At 38.1% G+C, this 25,450-nt stretch overlaps 1 protein-coding gene across 2 annotated transcripts in view; it reads right to left on the bottom strand.

The window, feature by feature from the left end:
• Nucleotides 1-886: 886 nt before the first annotated feature.
• Nucleotides 887-25,450, bottom strand: part of LOC131980218 (low-density lipoprotein receptor-related protein 8-like) — a 155,797-nt gene continuing 131,233 nt past the window's right edge. Inside the window, exons 12-18 of one of the 2 annotated variants that reach the window (XM_059344431.1) lie at nucleotides 22,009-22,127; nucleotides 20,678-20,817; nucleotides 14,245-14,386; nucleotides 11,307-11,459; nucleotides 10,021-10,311; nucleotides 7,233-7,301; nucleotides 887-3,427 (exon numbers count right to left, since the gene is read on the bottom strand). In XM_059344431.1, coding sequence (XP_059200414.1) covers nucleotides 3,087-3,427; nucleotides 7,233-7,301; nucleotides 10,021-10,311; nucleotides 11,307-11,459; nucleotides 14,245-14,386; nucleotides 20,678-20,817; nucleotides 22,009-22,127 — 1,255 coding nt within the window. In that variant the 3' untranslated portion in view covers nucleotides 887-3,086. The remainder of the gene's footprint in view (nucleotides 3,428-7,232; nucleotides 7,302-10,020; nucleotides 10,312-11,306; nucleotides 11,460-14,244; nucleotides 14,387-20,677; nucleotides 20,818-22,008; nucleotides 22,128-25,450) is intronic. The other variant, XM_059344432.1, reaches the window with a different exon arrangement.

The raw sequence follows: 25,450 nt of genomic DNA, 5'->3' as shown, positions 1-25,450 counted from the left end.
GATGATCAAAAACAAGTTATTTGAGGAAAACCTGCAATACTGAATGATGAAATCAATTTATTGCAAAGATATAGAAAATAAAAACTTAATTGGGTCACTTTAGACCATGTTGTGCATCAATGGGTTAATAGTGACTAAAGCACACATTAAAGGAGCTGAGCTGTACCTTGTATGGTTTCATGTGACAGATAAAATTGACTAATTCATTAGACTGTAGCCAAAAGCAGCTAATGTTATCAAGCTTAAGACAATAGTGCTGATAAAGAAGACACCTTAAGTCAGTTTGCTGGCTCTACTTGTGCTTAAAATGTAAAAAAACAACAACAATTAGTAAACACACTGTACCTTATTCAGCTTACAATCACACATTTGATACTCATTTCCTGTTTGCAAATCCAGCAGACATGTAGCAATATTAGCATTAGCATGCATTCACACTCATGTAGCTCCAAATCCTGAGGGAAATATCCGGCTCATTAGCTTCTAAATGCTCAACTATGTTCACTAGCTAGTTGCTAACTTTGGATTTGTGCCCTTGGTGCTTACATTCAGTTTATCAGAGCTTCTTTGCTGAAAACAGCTGGTAAAACGGTTGAGACTGAATCAGACAGTAATTTGTGGTCTCTAAAACCACAAATTACTGTCTGGTTCAGTCTCAGTCTCACACAGTATGCTGAGTCATTTGACCCAATGTTAATAATATGAAGGAATGGCAAGTGCTGCTTTAAAACTAAATCAAGAGATTTGGAAAATAAAAGGAAACTCAATGTGGCAATCTGTTCTTTTAGATCTCTGAAGACAGAAAAGTATTTTCCTTGAGCAGCAGTGCTGTGATATTTTGTTCTTGTGATGTTTTGTGGAAGAAAATGAAACAGCACACATTAAAGACATTTTCAGTCAGATTTTATATATCAATATATAGAGATATTCAAAAGTAATTCGTTACAGAAAATCAAAAAGTGGAACCAGTTTGGTCTTCATACAGTTTATCTTTGCATGTACAGTAGTTGGCTGATCCCTGTCCTTTTCATGAAAAATACTACAGGAAAATGAAAAAAGTAAACAAAAAGGCACAAATAAACAAAAAACAAAAAAATCAATCATCTCATTAACACTAAGGTCGCGTTGCAAAGATGTGGGAGTTTCTCAGGAGGGGTCACCGTGTTTATTTACGTGGGCTAACAAAGAAAATAAAGGTTGCACAGAAAAAGGATGCTAAATGGTGCACAGCAAGAAACAACACAAACCACTTTGGTGGATAATTCAGATTTGTTACAATCAGGGAATGCAGTGCTCTCCTTTTATACAAATAAATTAATATACCTGTCGACACTTTATCTAAAATCTTATGTACATCTTTTCTTTTACATAATTGTATAATACATTATCAAAAACCTTATGAAAACATATTTACAAATCAATGAATCAAAAAGCACCCTCAAAGCTTCTCCAGTGTCACACACATACACACACACGCACACACACGCACACACACACGCACTTACACACCTGTGTATCCACACACCTTCACACACTTGTTATCTTCCATGCAATACACAATACAGAAGGCATTCTAAGAGGGTTGTGCAACAAAGAGCATACAAAACGGTTCAAATATGGCTGTGGGATGAACGTTAGCACTCACATGCATAATAATGAACACACACACACACACACACACACACACACACACACACACATACACACACAGACATTTAAGGTTTGTGAATGGAGTAACAGTGTTATCGACGGGACTGAACCAGCGTGAAGAATGTTCACTGATAGGACAAGTTGTTCTAAACCTCATTACATCAGAGACAGATTTTTGTTTTCTGTGGTTACATCACATGACGGGTCTTTTTTCATCTTGCAGCCACCAGCTGGGGCCTCCCACATGGTGCTCTCCAAAACTGTCTGCTCAGATATCGGCCATCTCTGGAGGAGGGGGGGAGGGGAGCGGGCTATGGCTATGCTTTTGTCAATGTGTGTGTGTGTGTGTGTGTGTCTTGCCTGGAACAATGAATGGCTGCATTGTCAGTTGGTGAGCAATTATGCATGCTGTTTGTGTTTTCTGAGGGCAAGTGCACATTGTCTCGGTCCTCTGGAGAACAGCGTGAGTTCACTATCACTGCACTCCCGTGTCTGTATTCGTGTGCACGTTTGTCACAGTTAAAAGCGGGTGATCAAATAAAATTCCTAACACTCGAGGATTTTTGTCAACCACGTAACACTGCAGCCTGACTAACAGCTGGAGTCTATTGCTTTTCTCAAACCATTAAACATCTAAAGAAGTCACAATAAGAAAAAAACACTTCCCTCTATAACAACACGTCTCCAGTTTCTTCTCTCAAACCTGCTGCTCTCTCCTAAAACTTCTTGGAGGTCAAATAAAAACTGAAATGTTAGACGCCCTTACATAAATGTGTGTGGAAAATCTTACAACATAAACCCTATGCAGGAAAACTACCAAAGACAGCCCCATAATGACATGTATGACCTTTGTGACTGATTCTGACATGAATCTGTACAGATTGTCCCATCAACGCAGTAGCTGTCCCAGTTTCAGAGCTCCTCCTCCCTAAACAGAGTTCCCAGAGCTCCACGGCCCACCAGGAATAACACAAAGCCCAAATTAAAACATCAAGGATGAAACAGAAACCTCCTCACCAGCCCCGTCACAAAATATAGAAGACACACACGTCACTCGATGCAAAACACTCAGAAAAGAGGAAACCAGTCTGACTCCATATCCCAGTTCAGGTCAATGTTGGGAACACATTACGACACATTAACAACTCTGTAATTAATTCTTTCCATTTTTACTGGAGAAAAAAAGTAGATCCAGCTCCAGCACAGGAAAGGTGTGACATTTTATTTTTTTTTAGGTTTTTTAAAGAATCATGTTGTTAATTGGACTGTTTTTCAAATGGAGATCGGCACAGGAACGTGGCTGTGAACGGCTGCATGTAACACTTGATGATATGTTGTTTTCGTACCTTCTGCTAAACTCAGTCTAAGTCCCCCCCGACCTCGCTGTGTGTGCGTGTGCCTGAGCGGCCATCTTCCCCTGAATCCACTCTGCTGAGTCACTTAGCGGTGGAGAGCATGGGCTGCTCCGTGTACCAGTGAGTCCCCGGGTCGGGCATGCTGCCCCCCAGTGGCAGGGCGATGAACTGCGGGCAGGTCCCGCCCCCTGCTCCGACCACTCCCATGTTGACGCCCTGAGGGTACGGGTGGTGGTGCGCGTGGTGTCCCATGGCGTCGGTCCTCCCGATGTGGATCTCGTCCTCCTCGCCCTCGCCGGTGGTCTTGCGGTAGACGGGGTTGTCGAAGTTCATGCTCTTGGTGGAGTTGCGCCGCCAGTTGCGCCACACCAGGTAGACTCCGGCGCACACCAGGCCGAACACCACTGTGGCAACGATAGGAACTGCATGCGTTTAACACACAGCGGCAGGGACACGGGAAGGGGAGCGTTAACGAGGCAGAACGAGTCCATGGCGTGAAATGAGAGGCACGGGGAGGAGAAACAGGCATGCGGGGGACAGAGAGGGGGGGGGCAGCGACGGAAAGGTTGTGCGTGTGGGCGGCTCGGCTAAACATCAGGTCAAAGTCGGGTCATACACCAACCTTCTCAACCTTTGGGGTCCCGACCCCAATTGGGGTCGCGAGATGATTTCTGGGGGTCGCCAGATCATTTTGGAAGTCAGCTCTGTCTCCACTGTGTTAAAGTGTTTTCATTTTGTTTCTTTTTTGGGCTGTTTTGTGTCTTTTTTTGGTAATTTTGTGTCTTTTTTTGTCATTTTGTTTGTTTTTTGGGCCGTTTTGTGTCTTTTTTTGGTCATTTTGTTTCTTTTTTGGTCAATTTGTTTCTTTTTTTGTCATTGTGTCTTTTTTGGTCATTTTGTGTCATTTTTTGTCATTTTGTGGTAAATTTGAGTCCTTTTTTGCTTAATTTTATGTCATTTTATGGTCATTTTGTGGTCAATTTGATTCTTTTTTGGGTAATTTTGTGTCTTTTCTGACAAATCCCAAAGTAGCAAGTTATTACTTCACAAGGTGTCTCTGGCTTGAAGCTGACTGTTACACACTCAAGAGGACTTAGATTATAAGTAACAATAAAATATAAAAAAATATATAAATGCAGAGACAGAGAGATGTTTTAGTTGTTGTCTGCTTCATTATTTGTCCAAAATTCATCGTATCAACTGAGTTTGTATGATCTGAGCTGTGTGTGTGAGATTGTGTTCAGTTCTTTTCATTTTCAATTGGCAATCAAAATCAAATAATGAAAACTGACTGGTTATTTTGTTATTTGTTTTCTATTATAAAACAAAAAATTAACAAAATTCTTGTTTTTTCATATTTCAATATTAGGCTCAGATCAAAAATACGAAATGGAAAAACGGGCACCAGGAATGAATTTGATTTTAATATCACTCACTGGACCTCAGTCAAACTTCCGGGTCACGTAAATCGGACCAATTAAATATTGAAATCAAATTCAGTCCTGGTGCTTGTTTTTACATTTTGTATTTTTGATCTGAGCCTAATATTGAAATATGAAAAAACAAGCTTTTTTTTTTCATTTTTTGTGTTATAATAAAAAACAAAAAACAAAATAACCAGTCAATTTTTCATTATTTGATTTTTGATTGCCAAAAAAGCCATGAAAAAAATGAAAAGAACAAATGATAAATGGCTTCTGGCTGCTTTGGAGTAAATTAGTTTTAAACTTCCCTCGGGGAGCAAGAATTTAACTATCACATTACATCACAATCTCTCGGCTACTCATCCTCAGCAAATGTGTCCTTGAATAAGCAATGTGATCTAATAATGCTTTATTAGATTAAACCAATGAAAGCAGCAATAAAACTACCGTGGTGTCTCTTTTCTCTCCTCTGCTGTCTGTTCACCTTATGAAGAACATAATGAAAACAGTCCATCTGAACTAATTGACTGACTCACTGTGTTCTGCACTGGTTTTACTCCTTTATACCTTAAAGTTGCACAGAAGAGTCGACCGTAATGTTTTAAACATAAACTGTGTTACTTTTTTGACAGCCCTCATATGTTTTTTTAATAAGTGGAATCAAAGTGGGAACATATTTACTCAAGAGTAAATATTATAATTAAAATAATTATTATCTTCATCAAATATTCCTCTTTAAGCAGAAAGTTTTACATTTATTTTGGAAAAAGATACTGAATTTTGTCTGACCTTTTCCCTGAAAATCTTGGACTAACTCATGGAAGCTCTGAGAGGCAAGTAGGAACATTTTTTGGTGAAAATAATGACAAATTTTCTCATAATAATGAATATCTTAGATTAATGACTTAATTTAAAATGATCTTCTCGAAGTAATTACTTAGTATCTCAAATGATGAGAAACTTTTTCAAAATTATGATTTAGCATCTCAAATAATACACATTTTTCTCTAAATAATGACTAAGAATCTCAAAATGATGGGAAAATCTTCTTGAAATAAAGACTTAATATCTGAAAATTATGAGAAACTTTCTTAAAATAATGGCCATTCCCTGAGAAAAGTTATTTTGAGATGCAAAACCAATTAATTTTGTCTGACTTTTTCTTTGAAAAACTTGGACTAACTCGTGGAAGCCCTGAGAGGCTAGTAGGAAACTTTTTTTGGTGATCTAGTTTCTCAAAATAATGAGAAATGTTCTTGTAATAATGACTAAGTATATCAAATAATGACAAGCTTTTTCAAAATGATGATTTAGTATCTAAAATAATGAGAAATTGTCTCGAAATAAAGACTTAGTATCTGAAAATTATGACAAACTTTCTTAAAATAATGATAAGAAAGTTTGAATGTTATTTTGAGTTGTTAATTCATTATTTTGAGAAAGCAAATTACCTTAAAGGATCTATGTTTTTCACTAGAATATGATATTTTATCTTTTTTTTCTTTTACTGGCTAAATTGGGCTTCCACAGTTTCCAATGGTGGCAGGTGAAACTATTTTTTTGGGATTTAATGCCACCAACCATATGTTTTTTTAATACGTGGAACCAAAGTGGGAACATATTTACTCAAGAGAAATATTATAATTAAAATAATTATTATCTTCATCAAATATTCCTTTAAGCAGAAAGTTTTACATTTATTTAAAATGTAAAAAAAGATAATGAATTTTGTCTGACCTTTTCCCTGAAAAACTTGGACTAATTCATGAAGCCCTGAGAGGCAAGTAGGAACATTTTTTGGTGAAAATAATGACAAATTTTATTTTATGTAAAGTTTTTTTTATTTTAATTTTTTATTTGTATACATCCATATTTTATTTGTGCGGGCAGTATATTTTACATTTTATTTATTTTATTCTATTTTTCATTTATTTTATTGTATTTTACTGTTCTATTGTTTTCTACATCTCTTTGTATTGTGTTATTATTTATTGTTGTGCAGCACACAAAGATTTTCTGTCTGTCATAGGGACAGATATAAAAAATCTTTCCTTCCACATGCCATCACACTGTACAATAACAAATAATAGTCTGGTTCATTACATACTGTCTATGCACTTTATGTGTTTTTTATGCACACTGTTCATTGCACCTTATTTGTTTCATAGCATTTTTATACTGTATATTCATATTTATTCTGCACTGGAATTCTATTCTACTCCTTAATACATACTCCTTCTTTAGACACATTTTTTATTGTATTTTATTGTATTTTTATATTTTATTGCTTGAAGTATGCCTAGGTTGTTCTATTTATTTAATTGTGTTGTTATTGTCTCTGTGTGTAATGCTGCTGCTACGCTGTAATTTCCCAGCTTGGGATAAATAAAGTATATCTATCTATCTATCTATCTTTGGAAACCTTGTGTTTGCTAAAATTGTGCTATATAAATAAAGTGGATTGGATTGGATTATGTGCATTGGTGCTGCACTGTAGCATTCTCACCACAGAGAAACAAAAAGGCCTCCTGAGTCTGGCTGTAGCAGAACCCAACACAACAACACAGTGTGAAGTGAATAATGCAGTGTGGCAGCATGTCAGACGCACAGAAAATGAGTCCTGAGAAAGCTGAGCGAGGAGGACCTGTGGGCCCGGCTTCTCTGGTCCCGCCGCAGCAGGGTCAGTGTGAATGGACTACAGACAGAGTGGCCATGGGCGGCAGGGAGACAGCAGCTTTACGCAGCGCTGCAGGCCTTTAATGTGGACAGACACACACGGACAACAAGGCTCCCGGTGACTTACCGATGGGGATGACCACTCCCAAAACAGCCACTGTCAGGTTCTCGCCCAGGAGGAAATGCTCGCTTCCAGCTGAAGGGAGATGAAACGAGAGAGGAGAGTGAGGAGAAACAGCAGGGCGAGAGAGGACGAGAGCGTATACGGGATATATGTGTGAGAAATAGAGTGAGAGATAAGCAGGAGCGGCAGGACGTGAGAGATAAAACTGAGAGGTGAGGAGCGGCTGATCATGCCTGCGCGGCTGCGAGTGCTTTACATAGAGAGGCAGATAATGAAAAAGAGGTTGGAATAAAAATGAAAGAGGGAGAGGAAAATGATGGCCACAGCGGGACCTTGACACCAACCCTGACCTCCTATAACAGGGATGGGCAACTTAAATGTTGGAGGGGGCCACAATTTTTCATGTTCACTACCACAGGGCCACATATAGGACCGTGCACTTAACCAGATATGATGAAACTGCAATTTTATATATGTTTACAGTGCAGTAACTTAACATATTTCATGCTCAAATGCATGTATATCAGTATAAATAGGAATACAAAATGTTTGAAGCAAATAAAAAATAACCACTAACTGTGATTTCTTTTTTTTTCAGTGCAAGAACAGCAGACCAACATTAATTGCAAGAGGTAATTTTGTGCATTTTTACACTACACTTTTAAGATTTCATGCTCAAATGCATGTAGTTATACTGAGGGCCACTTCAAGTGAGGGTGCGGGCCGTATGCGGCCCCCGGGCCTCCAGTTGCCCATCCCTGCTCTATGTCCATCCAGGCTCCAGTGCATGGGCTGAAATATGTGCCACCAGAAACTGAATTTGAATTATTTATATTTGAATTTGAATTGCTTAACTTGAATAATTGCATTGAAAAACTGAATTTGAATCTCATAATTTGAATTTGTATCGTTCAGTTTGAATCACTGCATTGAAAAACTGAATCTGAATTGTAATTTGAAATTGAATTTATTAGTTTGGAACTGAACATTCAGTTCTCACCATTCAAATTCAGTTTGCAAAATTCAATTTCAGCTTTTCTGCAACCAACATCCGGGTAGTTGAGGCAGAGCAACTGAGCACAGAAAACTTAAGTGCTGATATGGCAACCAGGTGGCAACAAATGTTACAAAAGAAAACGGAGGTGCTGATTGGCCGAAGAGCCACTCTGTGTACCTGTGCTCAATTGCTCTGCCTCAACGACCCGGATGTTGGTCGCAGAAAACTGAACTTGAATTGTGAGAACTGAATGTTCAGTTCCAAACTAAAATATTCAATTTCAAATTACAATTCAATTGCAGTTTTTCAATGCAGTGATTCAAATCGAACGATACAAATTCAAATTATGTGATTCAAATTCAGTTTTTTAATGCAATTATTCAAGTAAAGCAATTCAAATTCAAATATAAATAATTCAAATTCAGTTTCTGGTGGCACATATTTCAGCCCATACCAGTGTCACCTCACACTTAATTAAATATCACTCTTACTAACACACTTATTTACGTGCAGTTACATAAGTGCATGCATGCCCTCGCAGACATACAAACACCCCGCAGGCAACACGGAGAGCAAGTTACGGAGGGAAAGGCAACATTTTCAAAGCGACACGGTGCCATCTATCAGTCCTATTAAAGTCAGCCGGCTGTGGTTGTTGGGGCAAGTAGATAGCTCACGTTAATGTCATCATTACATTGGAGGGGGAGGCTGTTAGCTACATTATGAGTGTGGTGTTGGCAGGAAATGAGGTCGCTCAGGTGAAAGTGGACTGAGAATTAGACCCCATCCTGACTCACTCAATTTGTTCTGTCTTGGTGTTGCATTGGTTATACAAAAATGAGTCTACAGTAATATTTTAAACATTATGTTTCTATTTTTGACAGCCTTAATATGTTTTTTTAATAAGTGGAATCAAAGTAGCAACAGCTTTACTCGAGAGAAAATGTTATAATTAATGTAATTATTTTTCTTCATCAAATATTAACTCTTTAAACAGGAAGTTTTACATTTATTTTGGAAAAAGATATTGAATTTTGTTTGACTTTTTCTTTGAAAAACTTGGACTAACTCATGGAAGCCCTGAGAGGCAAGTAGGAACATTTTTTTGTGATCTAGTTTCTCAAAATAATGAGAAATTTTCTCGTTATAATGACCAAGTATCTAAAATAATGACAAGCTTTTTCAAAATGATGATTAAAATGATGAGAAATTCCCTTGAACAAATGAGTCTACACTAATATTTTAAACATTGTTTCTTTTTTTGACAGCCTTTATATGTTTTATTAATAAGTGGAATCAAAGTAGCAACAGCTTTACTTGAGGGAAGATGTTATAATTAATGTAATTATTTTTCTTCATCAAATATTAACTCCTTAAACAGGAAGTTTTACTTTTATTTTGGAAAAATATATTGAATTTTTGTTTTTTCTTTGAAAAACTTGGACTAACTCATGGAAGCACTGAGAGGCAAGTAGGAAACTTTTTTTTGGTGATCTGGTTTGTTGAAATAATAAGAAACACGAATAAGAAACTCGAAACGATGATTTAGTACTCAATTATTCTTTTGTTGAGTCCTAAATGGACCCCAAAATTCCCTCAGAGGCCAGGTCACATGACAAATATTTATCACATACAGTAACACTTTCTTGAATGTGACATTAAGGACTAAATGCTTAAATAGGTGCTTATAAGTCATTAAATGAGACTATTTTATAGTATTTGTTGCAGCGTTTTTCATCTTCACAATCAGGCAGAATTAACTGAACATTATTTTGAAAATCCCATCCCACTCACAGTGTTGAGAGACGCTGCTGTCCCCTGCAGGTGTGGTGGAGATGACCATGGCGGTGGCGGTGTAGTGGGAGCCGAGGGCCTTTGACTCCTGTGACGACAGAGGCTTCAGAGTGGAGAGGGGTGTGAGGGGCTCGGGGGCCCCGGAGGGCGCCGTGGTTACGTGAGGGGTGGCGTCCGCCTGCGACACTCCCCCCGAGGGCGGCGGGAAGTCTTCTGCTACAGTCGCTCTGGGCTCAGGTGTAAAGCCACTGGGAGGTGGGGGTGAGGGGGTGGTGTCGTTTCTTGGTGCTGCTGCAAAGAGAAGAAGAGGAATACAGAAATGTTTAACTTGAGAGAAGGATGGGAATAATTAATGGATGATGGATTAATGGTTGTTAAGAATTTTCGGCCAGTCCTCACTTCTTTAAAGGCTTGTTTGAGAGTTCAGACTTTGTTTTAAGGTTTAGGTTACAATCAGGTTTATGTTCGGGTTAGGGGCTCAGGAACAAGGTTTTTATAGTTAAGGAAAATCAACGAAAACTAGAATTGAAAAAACATTTTTGTTAACTGAAATAAAAATAAAAACGAGAGTTTTTAAAAAAAAAAAACCCATAACTAACCGAAACTGTATTTGTAAGGTTACAAAACTAACTAAAATTATAGTGAAAATGTCCTTGGTCAACTTCTTTCATACATAATGAAGATGGTTAATAAAAGTAAATAAAGGCAAAATTTACTGTGACCTCTTTTAATCTCCCATCCAACAAATACCCCATTACAAAACACTAAAACTAATAAAAACTAAACTAAAACCAGCAAACTCACTCTAAAAACTCATTAAAGCAAACTGAATTTGAAAACAAAAATTCACAACGAAATTAAAACAAAAACTAATGAAAAATCCAAAACTATTATAACCTTGCTATGGAATTCAGTATTACAATGAGGGCCCTCACAAAGATAGAAGTACAAGGATTTGTGTGTGTGTGTGTGTGTGTGTGTGTTCGTGTGGCAAAAAAAGAGAAAAAACATATTTCACCATAGTTTTCATTAACAAAATGATCATTAGTTGGTAACACTCCATAATAGAGATATTTGTCTGCACTAACTGAGCGGGCTACTGTCCTAAATCTCTCAGGTTTCCCCTCTGATGACACTCGACACCAAAAAAATAAGCGCTTCCTTGAATTCAGTGAAGCAGAATCTGATTAAGTACACAGTAAGCACTGTGGCGCTCTGCCCAACAAATCCCTTTAGGTGCTATTGATTACTTAATACTCTCAATTAACAGCGGTAAACACGCTCACCTGGCACGCAGCCTCTCATATCGGGCCCCAGGTCCTGGCCGTCGGGGCAGGCGCAGGTGTATTTGGGCGAGTGTTCGGTAATCTGTGGAGCCTTTAGACACAAGTAGTCGCAGCCTCCATTGGCCACGCTGCCCAGATTACAGCTGTCTGGGCCTGCAGACAGTGAGGGAGAGAAAGAGAGAGACATGGAGAATTACACAGTTATGGTTATATAAATAAGATTATCACTTATTCAACACGGGGAGATAGCGGAGAGTCAGAGAGAGACAGAAGAAGTTGCAGCGTGTTATTGTTCCCCACTGTGAGCACTGTTGGATTCTCTTTCAACGAAGCCCATTACAATGCATAAATACGATCTAAAAGGATACAAAGAAATAAAATCTGGCATCGTACAGAAACTCGCTGTAAATATTCACCAGATGCTGAGCTCCACTGTTTTCATCCCCAAGTCTTGTTTAGATACAAACTCAGAAGGACAGGTATGTATATGAAGACGGACTCGGAGAGACAGTGATGAAACACAGTGAAAGATTAAAATATGAATCGGTGTGGACTATGCACGGTGAGGAAGGAATAAAAAGAGACAGACTGGCAGAGATAGGTATGAAAACTGACAGACAAGAAAGGAAAATACACCGGCGTCACATTCATGATGAAGAGCTCTGTTAATGTTGGAAACTATTTTAGATTTTGGCTTCGTTGTGACACAAGAGGGCTTATTGTTGTCACATTTGAGTCATTTTTATCCTACACAGTTTAAATCTAGTCTATAGTCTAGTCGAGAGTGAGGACATTTCGGCCGGTCCTCACTTCTTTAAAGGCTTGTTTGAGAGTTCAGACTTTGTTTTAAGGTTTAGGTTACAATCAGGTTTATGTTCGTGTTAGGGGCTAAGGAACAAGGTTATTATAGTTAAGGAAAACCAACGAAAACTAGAATTTAAAAAACATTTTTGTTAACTGAAATAAAAATTAAATTTTTAAAACCAATAACTAACTGAAACTGTATTTGTAAGGTTACAAAACTAAAATTAAAACTAACTAAAATTATAGTGAAAATGTCCTTCGTCAACTTCTTTCATACATAATGAAGATGGTTAATAAAAGGAAATAAAGGCAAAATTTACTGTGACCTCTTTTAATCTCCCATCCAACAAATACCCCATTAAAAAAAACTAAAACTAATAAACACTAAACTAAAACGAAAGCACAGTTTAAATCTAGTTTAAGTCGACAACAACCTAAAACATTTTAGTTCAATTTAAGTTGACGAAGTGTTTTCTCTTTTTACACCAGTGTTTATTTTGTCAGCATTTTTTTTAATGGAGTCTAATTTAGTCAACTCCATCCTCGTCATCAGGTTATAGTCAACACTTCAGACAATCTTATCATGCCAAAAGCATTATTCTTTTCAATTTTCACATACATTTCTTATAAGATGTTTTCTGATTATTATGTGATAAAAAGGTTGAATGATTAAGAATGCAGCTTTGCAGGTACTTTGAGTCGTCCTGGCTGTGTTTATTAGTGATGTCAGGGTCGGTCACACTCAACTGCCTGTTTGGAGAGAAAATAAGCAAAACTGTGTTACTCAACCACCCAATCTCAACCAAACCTGTAAGCTGCACCCTTTATGCATTACAGTACCCAGTGGTGGAAAGTAACCAAGTACATTTACTCAAGTACTGTACTTAAGTCCAATTTTGAGGTACTTGTACTTCACTTGAGTATTTCCATTTTATGCAACTTTATACTTCACTGTTGGATTCTCTTTCAACAAAGCCCATTACAATGCATAAATACAATCTAAAAGGATACAAAGAAATAAAATCTGGAATCGTACAGAAGAAGGTTATTATAGTTAACAAAAACGAACAAAATAACGAAAACTAGAATTGAAAAAACATTTTCGTTTACTGAAATAAAAATAAAAACGAGAGTTTTTAAAAAACGATAACTAACTGTATTGTGTGGTAACAAAACGAACTAAAACGAACTAAAATTATAGTGAAAGTGTCCTTAGTTTTCGTCTTTGTCAACTTTTTTCATACGTAAACCTTTTTGGTTGATATGAAATCTATTTCATCTATCTGGTTTTATGACTTAATAAACTTATTGGGGCTGAGATGGATAATAAAAGGAAATAAAGGCAACATTTATTGTGACCTTATTGAATCTCACACCCAACAAATACCCCATTACAAAAAACTAAAACTAACACTAAAACTAATAAAAACTAAACTAAAACTAAGCATTTTCTCAAAAATAAAAACTAATTAAAACTAGCAAACTTACTCTAAAAACTAATTAAAACTAACTAAATTTAAAAACAAAAAATCACAACGAAATTAAAACTAAAACTAATGAAAAATCCAAAACTATTATAACCTTGGTACAGAAACTTGCTGTAAATATTCACCAGATGCTGAGCTCCACTGTCTTGTTTAGATACAAACTAAGAAGGACAGGTATGTATATGAAGACGGACTCGGAGAGACAGTGATGAAACACAGTGAAAGATTAAAATATGAATCGGTGTGGACTATGCACGGTGAGGAAGGAATAAAAAGAGACAGACTGGCAGAGATAGGTATGAAAACTGACAGACAAGAAAGGAAAATACACCGGCGTCACATTCATGATTAAGAGCTCTGTTCAGTTCAGCTTCAAATCTGGATTGTCCTGTTAGGAGGAAACGGGGCTGGAGGCAGGCTTTTGACAGATGTGTGAATGTGCTGCTGCTCCCGATGCTTTGATCACTCCACCACAGTCACAAGACTCGCCATCATTTATTCATGTGCCTGGGTTGACACGGATCCACGGAGGAACTGTGGTCACAGAGATGCGACTCGGCTCGCACAGTCACAGCGTGGGGTGTAAAGTGAGCAGAACGAGCAGAGACGTGTGTAAAAGTCCCTCCTGGCTCTGACTGTGCACGCACCTTGTGGCTGGCGCAGCTGGTGGAAGACCACGATGTCGTGGGGGTCGTTGAGGTTTTCAGCCAGAGTGTGGATGTCTTGACCGCTCAGCCTGTTGGCCATGAAGACGGCCGACTTGTCTCGGTCTGTCCAGTAGATACGATCCTGAAACACACAGAGAGTCAGTGTCTCAATCTAGGGTTGTCACCATGCTAAAATTTTCAGCTCGATACCGATACTCAGTCAGTAAGGAGTGCAAGTGTGTGGAACTCAGTACCTGAGGAGGTTAAACTGCTAACAACATACAAGGCCTTCACAAAAAAGTTGAAATTGTGGCTTATCAACACCTACAGCTGCCAACACTAAAAGATAAGCCTGTTGTGTTGTTTTGATGTTATGATAAAATGTTATGTTGTGATGTTGTATGTGATGTTGTATTTTTTTACTGTGACCTCTTTTAATCTCCCAGCCAACAAATACCCCATTCCAAAAAACTAAAACTAATAAAAACTAAACTAAAACTAAAGCATTTCAAAAAATAAATACTAAACTAAAACCAGCAAACATTTTAAAAACTCATTAAAACTAACTGAATTTGAAAACAAAAATTCACAACGAAATTAAAACTAAAACGAATGAAAAATCCAAAACTATTACAACCTTGCTATGGAATTCACTGTTACAATGAGGGTCCTCACAAAGATTCTCACTTAATTTATGACCTCAGTAAACATTTTCCTAATGAGTTTATGGTCTCGATCACTAGTTCTTCAACACAACACAATGTTCATTTTGTAAATGATGGTTTCATTTAGATGTAAATAGATGATTTAGCAGGGAATGCTTTCTTTATTGTGATTGACTGGTTGCTCTCAGTGCTATGTGTATTCTCATTTTAAAACTTTGACCCTTTCACCTAAAAATGTCTTGTTCAGTTGCAAAAAAAAATCCTAAAGTCTCAGCTTCTCATTTGTTCTGGTAGGTACATTTTGTTTTTTCCGCTAGCCAGAATTAGCATCCCAATTAATATCAGTTAATGTGAATAATGGCTGCAACTTGGTAACCAAGCTAGCTGATAATTTAATCCCCAGATCCACCCTCTTGTCTAAATATGGTCCACAAACCAATGGGTTACATCACAGTGGCTGCATATACTTGTTTTATACAGACGATGGTTTGAGCCTTAGGGCACATATTGGCAATTCCAACAGCTCATGTGGAAACCTTTATAGGACAGAGCCAAACAATTTATATATAATCTCCACAAGCTAAAATGTATGAAGATGGGCACTTTATGTCTCAGAAGTGCAAGTTTCCTCAGTAGGATTTGAACGGCATTCATTTATTTTGTTTATTTGACTTGATCTCTAACTTGGAGTGATTGCTGGTGGTTGCTTTGTTTACACTTTTCACCGCCAACTTTTCAACCAATAAGAAATAATAGTGTGAGTAGATTTCCAGCCCTCCACCTTTGTACACCCTCTTCTCTTTTTATGTGGTCCTCTTACATTTCTGCACTGTGAAAGCAAACCTGACTAAATACAAAACGAACCAAATGTATCAATTTTACTCTGATTCAGACTAACCAAACAGACTTGGGTTGTGAAATTGCCCTTATGTGGCTTTTTGTGTTGGACTGAGAGGAAGAATTGTAATGACTTTGGTGGTCCTCTGATCTTTTCTACTCCGTCCTCTACTTCAAGAGAACATTTGTGGTTTTAACCCATTTAAGCCGGGAAAGCATTACCGCATTGCTACCATTAAAGCTGTCGTTTTGTAGTATTTGTAATTTTTTCCACCTATTTTCGGTCTCTTGGCCAATGAAATGCATCAGAATACATGTGGGAGTGTCGCAGTGCAACATGGGACTTTTCCAGAACTGAAATCATGGCGACTATAGCGGAGGGAGCTCAGATATAACAGCTATAAGCTCTCAAATACTTTTTGAATTTCATTTCTATCTGCTACAGAGGCTGAAAAATCTATAATTTAGTAGAAGCGTTGACACTTATGTTGAATTTCAAAAACTTCAGGTTTTAGGGGCTTATTTTAAATCGTCCAGAGGTTTTACAGGCATTTTTTCCAGCCGTTTTAGGCCTAAATGGGTCAAGTGAGATGTTTCAACAGCTATCAGACAGGTTGCCATGACATCTTAATGGTAATAACGTCAATGATCTCTTAACTTGTCTCTCGCTCCATCACCTGGTCTAAATTTCACTTATATGTTGGTCTATTCCCAAATACTTATTCATGACATTTAAAAATGGTGAACATATTCAGCATTATAGCATCATGATGTTACCATATAATTCAAAGCACCACTGTGTGCAGCCTCATTTAAGATGCTGTGAGAGACGACACAGCACTAACAGCTTTAATGCTCAGCTCAGAGTACTCACATATCTAATTTATTTGAGGAAAAATAAGCGAGAGGAAATTAGGGCATGTGAAATATGCACTGATAAATATTTGTTGCCACACGTAGTCAAATTCATTATCTTTTGCAGAAGAGAGAGTGTGTTAATTTGGCTCTTCCTGCAAATAAAATGAGGCGATGAATCCATCAAGGAAATGCAAATGCAGAGTTTGAATGGTAACTAAGACGTGTTTTAATCCAATTGGAGCGCAACATTAAGCAGCAGACATGCAATAAATGGGGCCATGACACCTTAATGTGGAAGAAGATTCAATCTATGAGTTGGTTTTATTTTTATAGGTTTTAAGTGTCGCAGATGCTTTCTGATTGGTTACAGCATTAGGTCTTAAATGATTCAAACACATCCTATTTAGATCAAAATACAGCAGCTCAAAGGCACATTTTAACCATTCTCGTTGTTTATTAATTGATTTGTTTCCCCGGTTCATTTCCTCAACAGTTTAAAAAGACATCCTGACATTTTTGGCGGTTGCCTTAGAAACTACAGGCTATTCTCCAGAGAGACAATCGGCGAGTGTGTGCGTGTGTGTTTGTGTTGAGTCAGTCATCGAGTCAGAAAGAGATGCTAATGTGTTGTACCCTACAACAGGCTCCACTCAATAACACGGGGCCGCTGAATGTTCTACATCCTGAACAAGAAGGTCACCTTGTTGTCACAACAGGCCAGAGAGCAGAGGAGCCCCGGGTCGATTATGTATTACAGCACAGGGGATTTATCATCATTTCTGGGAGTTACACTACAATGCTGCCTGCAGGGCAGAACAACAGCAGGATACAGTAGGAAAAATCTTCAAGGTTATGCTTTGGACAGTTTGCCTATACAGGTATTGTCAATTTTAAAGGTTAAAATTGTGAGAGAAGCAACAGAGCTACTTACATCCTGTATTTTAGATATTGTTTTGTGGTACTTCAACCCTGTTTACACTTGGTTTTAAAATGCATTTTGGCCAATCGGATCACAAGTTGTCAGCGATAAATACAAGTGTAAACAGGGTCTGAGGTGCATTGTGATCGGATCCCTTAAACCAGCTATTCTCAACCTTGGGGTCCTGACCCCAATTGGGGTCGCGAGATGATTTCTGGGGGTCGCCAAATCATTTTGGAAGTCAGCTCTGTCTCCACTGTGTTAAAGTGTTCATGTATTTTAGTCTTTTTGGTAATTTAATGTCTTTTTTTGGTCATTTTGTGTTGTTTTTTTTTGTCATTTTGTGTATTTTTTGGTCATTTTGTGTCTTTTTTTGTCATTTTGTGTCTTTTTTTGGTCATTTTGTATCTTTTTTGGTCATTTTGTTTCTTTTTTGGGTGATCTGAACTGTGCGTGTGAGATTCTGTTCAGTGAGCGGGGGTCGCGGACAACATTTATATTAAATTGGGGGTCGCGACTCAAAAAGGTTGAGAACTACTGCCTTAAACCTCTTGCTGAGGTGGTCTAGGAAGCGTTTGACCACATTTTGTAGTGGAAATGCTGACGTGTCCTGATGCAGGAAACACATCAGCAATGCAGGCTGTGTGGTTTTGTTAACAGAGACCCTGTTTCCATTTGGCAGTAACATGCGGTCTGAGTGATCCGAACACAAGTGGACAGCTCTAAATACAGGTGGAAACACTGTCAGGAAGCACTAAGATCGGATGTCAAAAACCACATTTGGAGGTGGTTCAGGCCGCATGTGTCCACATCAAGGTTATAATAGTTTTGGATTTTTCATTAGTTTTAGTTTTAATTTAGTTGTGAATTTTTGTTTTCAAATTCAGTTAGTTTTAGTTAGTTTTAAGAGTGAGTTTTCTAGTTTTAGTTTAGTTTTTATTTTTTGAAAATGCTTAGTTTTAGTTTAGTTTTTATTAGTTTTAGTGTTAGTTTTAGTTTTTTTGTAATGGGCTATGAGTTGGGTGCGAGATTCAAAGTGGTCATAATAAATTTTGCCTTTATTTCCTTTGGTTTATCATCTCAGCCCCAATAAGGTTATTAACTGTTTTGAATTTTGGTTGGAGTGTAGACATCCCAGTCTCAGTAAACATATTCACCATGTGTTGCATGCTCAAATAGAAACACTGAATTATGAATGAAAAAAGTTGACAAAAACGAAAACTAAGGACATTTTCACTTTAATTTTAGTTAGTTTTGTAACCACACAATACAGTTTCAGTTAGTTATCGTTTTTTTAAAAACTCTAGTTTTTATTTTTATTTCAGTTAACGAAAATGTTTTTTCAATTCTAGTTTTCGTTATTTCGTTAGTTTTCGTCAACTATAATAACCTTGGTCCACATTCAGATAGTAGTGAGAACGGGTATGTGACTCTTGTCCACATTCGGGACCGCCTACTCAACCGATGAGATAGCAACTAGCGACTTTTTTTTGTTTTTAACTTTCTAGCTGAAGTGATGTGAAGTGAACACAAGTGGTCAGCTGGACACAATGCATGATGCACACAAGTGTAAACGGCGATGTGTCTCATCTGTCCACTTGTGATCCGATCGCCCAATACGCATTTTAAAACCAAGTGTAAACAGGCTCATACTTTATTTTAGCAGTTAAATTTTAAGCTACTTTATACATTCTACTGTACAATATATACCGTGTTCCACTACAATGATCAGACACTGACAGTTATCGATACTGGTTTCTTTGCTGATTAAGATTTAACATACAATAATTAATAAATTAAATGTGATGCATTATAAAGAGTGAAGTGCCCAGCAGAATGTAAAACAGTTTATATTGGCTCCACCTCGACCAGCTGTATTGACATGATTCATAAATATTAATGAATCAATAATAAGAGGGCATTATAATACGCAGTATAGAACATTGAACAAAAGGGAACATAATATGCCCGTTTTCAGGTTCATACCCATATCTATAAACGCATTATATTTCTGATTATTTACCTTTATTCCGTTTTAGCAGCTGCTCTGATTGGTCAGAGTTTCCAGGTCTGCACCTTAATTTCAGCTGAGTGATGAGAGTAACAGCACTGCAGTGGCACTTTCTGCCTATATATAGTATAGTTGTGACATCATAACTTTATGGAAGTCCTGATAGCTTGTTCAATTGCACCGATCCTGAATATAAAGTTACCTTTAATTACATTTCTCGATAACACTCCTGTACTTTTACTTAAATACATTTTGGAATGCAAAACATTTACTGCAAAGTCTGAAGAAGTCACATGTTTCACGACCTCGTAGCTTACAAAAATGATTCAACAACTCCATGCTTGTAAGTCTGGTAAATCTGTTGCATAAAATCTGTATCTCTGTTCCCACTGAGAGCAGTTTCCCTTGAGGAGAGTCCCACAGGGAGAAATGGGAGGCCACATGGGTGATGTCATTAGCACCCATCAGAAACTGACTGCAGTGGCAACCTCAGGGACAAGCCCGACGAGAGCTTGTGAGCAAAAGCATGTTTGCACACAGGCACAAACACATAAAACAAATGTGCTTCCTTGTGGCTTCTCTCTGATGGCTTGCTCTAAGAGTGTGAGAGCAAACTGTTGCTGAAAGGGAACGACATCTAATCGTTCACAACTTTTTCCACATTTGTTCCAGCATAATCCATATACTGGAGTCTGTGCTTGGGACCTGAAACACTTGCACTATTTGTCATCGCTGTTGCAGCAGCTTCTAGTGCACCCCCACTAATTTCAGATGCACCCTGAGTCATTTTGTTCTGGGACTGGGCCTGCCGACGGCCATGATGTATGACACACACACAGACACAGGGAAGCTGGCTGATGACCAAATCATGAATGTGTGGGTTGCTTTAGGCTGCTCTCGGCTCCCTATAGCTGCCTTCTGTTTAGTATTCTCAGCCAGCCAAATACCACGAGGGAAAAGAGACACACGCACAAACTGAGCGTACAGTAAATTGAATTTAACAGTCATTACATTCAGACTCCCAGTCACACTGCAGGCCCCTGTGAGGCTAATGAGAGAGATGTAGATATGATGGGATGAGGGAGGCTGGATGATATCATGGACGGCAGCTCAAAATCGTTTAAAAAACTGTTGCGCACAAACCTCGAAGACAGCCAGAGCGTACGGGTGTCCCAGCCGCTCTGCAGACGACATGTGTGTTCTGCGGTGAGCTCCGTTCAGATCCACGCTGGCTATGAGGTGAAGCTTAGAGTCCACCCAGTACAGACGCCTGTTGGCTACATCTGACACACACACACACACACACACAGACAGACAGACAGACAGACAGACAGACAGACAGACAGACAGACACAGACACAGACACACACACACACACACACACACACACACACACACACACACACACACACAGACAGACAGACAGACAGACAGACAGACAGACAGACAGACACACACACACAGTCACAAACACACACACACACACACACACACACAGACAGACAAAAACACACACAAAAAGACACACACACACACACACACACACACAGACAGACAGACAGACAGACAGACAGACAGACAGACAGACACAGACACACACACACACACACACACACACACACACACACACACACACACACACACACACAGACAGACAGACAGACAGACAGACAGACAGACAGACAGACAGACAGACAGACAGACAGACAGACAGACAGACAGACACACACACACACACACACACACACACAGACATACAGACAGACAGACAGACAGACACAGAGACACACACACACACACACACACACACACACACACATAGATACAATGACACACACACACAGTCACAAACACATACACAGACAGAAACAGACACAAAAAGACACGCACGCAGACACAGACACACACACAGACAGAGACACACACACACATACACACACACACACACACACACACACAGAAACACACAAAAAAGACATGCACATGCACACAGACAGACACAGACAGACAGAGACACACACACACACACACACACACACACTCACACACACACACACACACACACACAGGTGAATGCAACTTTCCCAGGCTGAGTAGAAATTGATTACCTCTGCGGTAAGCACTGTTGCACTCTGACCAACAAATCCCTTTAGGTGATATTGATTACGTTTTAAAATGTCAAATTCTCACGATTACACCACTGCAAGTTTCACTGTGTCGATCTATAACTTCTCAAACGTTTCAAATGTCATTTAAATGCAACTGTGATAACTTAATTAATCTATTTCCTGCCATAATCATTTAACGTTTACCCTTATAATTCTAATTACTTGACCTTTACCTACAGTAAGTTGAGCGTATAAGCTTTTTCTTTTTTAAGGACTGTGCTTCAGGCAGCAGAAAGTGTCAAATATAGCACTGTGTAATATATAATGTAAGGACAGGAGTAAAAAAAACAGCTGTTCTCCTCTCACCTAGAGTGATGCCATTGGGCCATTCAATGTTATCAGCCACCAGCACCTGTCGGTCCACTCCATTCATCCCGGCCTTCTCTATCTTGGCTCGCGTGCCCCAGTCCGACCAGTACATGAAGCTGGATTGAACAAAGGAAGCACAGTAATTGTGTTATTATGGGGTGTTCATGCAGTGCTGCTGCGCTCAGCAAGAAATGTGGAAGTGACAGTCTTATACTGCACATGCATTGTACTGTTTATAATAAGATAGCTTAGTCATTTTTGTAGATTTCAATCAATTATAATGCAATTATTAAGTCTGGTGACATTGCGCTAACAGGCACTGTTGTGCTGTTTTGCACTGAGACACTTTCCCATCAATTAATTTGTCTGGAACAAGAACAAAGAGCTGCTTCCAGACACCAGGAGGGTTGATTTACTAACTTTCTGCCACAGTTTTTTTTTAGGTAGAGAACTAACGAGTCAGAGAGAATTCCTCTATATTTATTATGAGAACTGCACTGACATATTTTCACTGGAAAGATGACAGTACACAATGCAAGTGCTAAAAATTGCCTATGCAATATATATATACAATATACAATCCTGTGTCAGACTGCAGAAAATAGGTGAATGCAGCTGACAACATGATTTTCCCTGCAGACTGAACACTGTAGCAGAGGAGATACAGTTTCTGATTTGATGTCTGGGAACAGCACCTGTGAAATGTTTGGAGCTGAGCTGTTGAAGGGGACACAGGAACAGAGAAATGTCTGTTAATAACAACTGCTAAATTTCAAAACGGCATTAGTGACAGAAACAATAATAACTGCAGCAAATCAGAAGATCAGTGTAGCGTGTGCTCTATGGGAGCTGTCCGTTCAGCACCATGAAACCACAAGACAAGTCAAAAAAAAAAAAAAATACAGCAATGCAGCAACAGTGTCCTCTTTCATATTTTGGTAACACTTTATAATAACCATCATAAATAAATGGTTATTCATAGTATATTCAACTTTAGTTGATAGTTACTTTTCTTTAATTAACTTATAGCTAATAATGTTCACTTATTAGCATTATTGGTAATGCTGTAATTTAGGTAATTAATTGTTGCACACATTATTACATTTTATATACTGTATTAAAGTATAGTACACTATATTAAGTGTTAATGGTGAATAATTGCTATGTTAAATATCTATAAATATTATTTCGATGATTATAAAGTTGCAATTGATGATTATAATAATTACTTAATGATAAGTGGTTTCTAAAGCATCAAATTATATTCATTTTACCCCCATTAAATCTTTTATTGGTGATCTACACTCACCAGCCACTTTATAAGCTATCAAGGTGTACCTAATAAAGTGGCGTTGCCTCAAACCAGTTTAAATCATGTTTAAAAATAATTTTAAAAAAAATTGTTTAAAAGTATTTTTTCATAAAAAGAAAAAAAATGTAAATGTAAAATTAAAAAAAATTAAAAATCAATTTAATGCGGAACCATTGTATTTTATATGTAAGTCTTTCCCATGTTCATAGAAAAAAGTTTTAACATGCATCTTTTTATGAAAACTGAGTAAATTATCCTCATTGAATCATGATCTGTGAGAAGTAAAAGAACAACATTCCACTAAATATTGATTGAAATAGTTAGTAATGAAATATAAACAATATTTATTGGGATTTCTTAGTTTCTGACACTAGTGGTTAATTAAAAATGCCCCGGGTCAAATTGACCCATGAACATTATTGCTGTTCCTGAGAAACGAACATAACAGGAAAGTTAAATCACCTTTCATTCCCATTCTGATGCTCGCTTTGAACTCCAGCAGCTCGTCTTCACCATGTCAACATGCCTAAATGTTTTGAGCTGCTGCCATGTGATTGGCTGATTAGTTACGTGCATTAACAAGCAGTTGCACAGATGTACCTAATAAAGTGGTCGGTGAGTGTTAACCCTTAATAGGGCACTCATTGAAATACTTGCAAATTCCAAATTTCAACCCTAGAGAATATTGGAGGATATTACATACAGCCAGAATGTGTAAAAAAACATATGGACCCAGGGGAGGGGGGTAATATTTAGAGAAAAAAGTTTACGAGATTAAAGTGGCAAATCTACGAGAAAAAAATGCGCAGATTTATGAGATTTAAAGTGGTGAATCTGTGAGAAAAAAGTTGCTTTTTCCCCCATTTTTTTCTCGTAAATCTGCAACTTTTTTCGCGCAGATTTGCCACTTTAAATCTCTTAAATCTGCAACTTTTTTTTCTTGTAGATTTGCCACTTTAATCTAGTAATCCCCCCCATACTTGGCCCTAATATGCAGTCATAGTCAATTTCTCCTCATACAAGTCATTGAAGAATAACTCTGTTTGTACGACTGTTTCTTGCAGATTTTTTCCTCCAAATTTTTCATTTTTAAATTGGAGGGCAAGATCAATAAAGTTAATATTATTATATTATTATCATACAAATTTCATGGTGTCACCGTCTGTGACAGAGCCTGGTCTTTGCTGATTAGCTGGAAGAAATCCATGTGTTTCTACGACCTCACAGAGAGACATGGGGAACTCATTTTGATATCTGCTGAAGTTACCGAATATAGTTCTTCGCCAGATAAAGGGTTAAAGAGTATATCATGTCACTCCTTAACTTTGTTTATTGGTTTCGTCAGTCAATATTTCAGATATATGGACGGAAACTTTTGCTTTCCAAATGTGTTCAATTCAACCCTTTAACAGCCCGTTACTGTGTGTCATAATCATAGACAGTGTATTCAATTCAGCTCTGCAGCTATGCTAATGCACATCTCTAGTGTTAGTACAAGTCTTTGGCAGACACGGTAATGATTTGTGGTCGACCAAAACCAACCCCCTTGTGTTTAAACCAGCAAATGTAAAAGCTGTTATTGTGTGACTTGTCTACAGTTGGGATGGTTATTGGGCAGTATCAGTCAGCAATCACAGCAGCAAAACACACTGTGATTACAGCTATTTCTATGTAAATGTTTATTACTGACAGCAAGTGAATTTTCCTGCAAAGTCATTTGGTGTCAGAGTAAGAAAATCTGCTGGATCCCTGTCGGGCAGTTCTGATTGAGTCTCTAATGTGGCGAAGATGTCACTGTGTCTATGCTTCGCTTTGGGCTGTGTGCCTGTTTGTTTTATTTTTGTGCTTTTGTGTCTGTTTGTTTTCATCTGGGTTCGGATCACCAGAACACAAAAGCAGCAGAAGCACAGGCTGGCACAAATTCATAAAGCTTCCCAGATTAGGAGCGATCATCTGGGACAGAATTTCTAAAAAACTATTGAGTCAGGACGCTAAATGGGTCACAGGCTCGTTCCTCTGGAGCCCCACATACAGCAACAAGAGTTCTCTTATGTTTGTCATTAGATGTGGTCCCAGAAGAGGATTATGTTTATTCGTTTCCTGGGTCCAGGGCTGAAATCACTTTAC

This window comes from Centropristis striata, chromosome 11 (genome assembly GCF_030273125.1).
Source record: "Centropristis striata isolate RG_2023a ecotype Rhode Island chromosome 11, C.striata_1.0, whole genome shotgun sequence".
Lineage (NCBI taxonomy): Eukaryota > Metazoa > Chordata > Actinopteri > Perciformes > Serranidae > Centropristis > Centropristis striata.
Note: the sequence above shows the minus strand (reverse complement) of the source record. Positions and strands in the feature narration are given on the sequence as shown.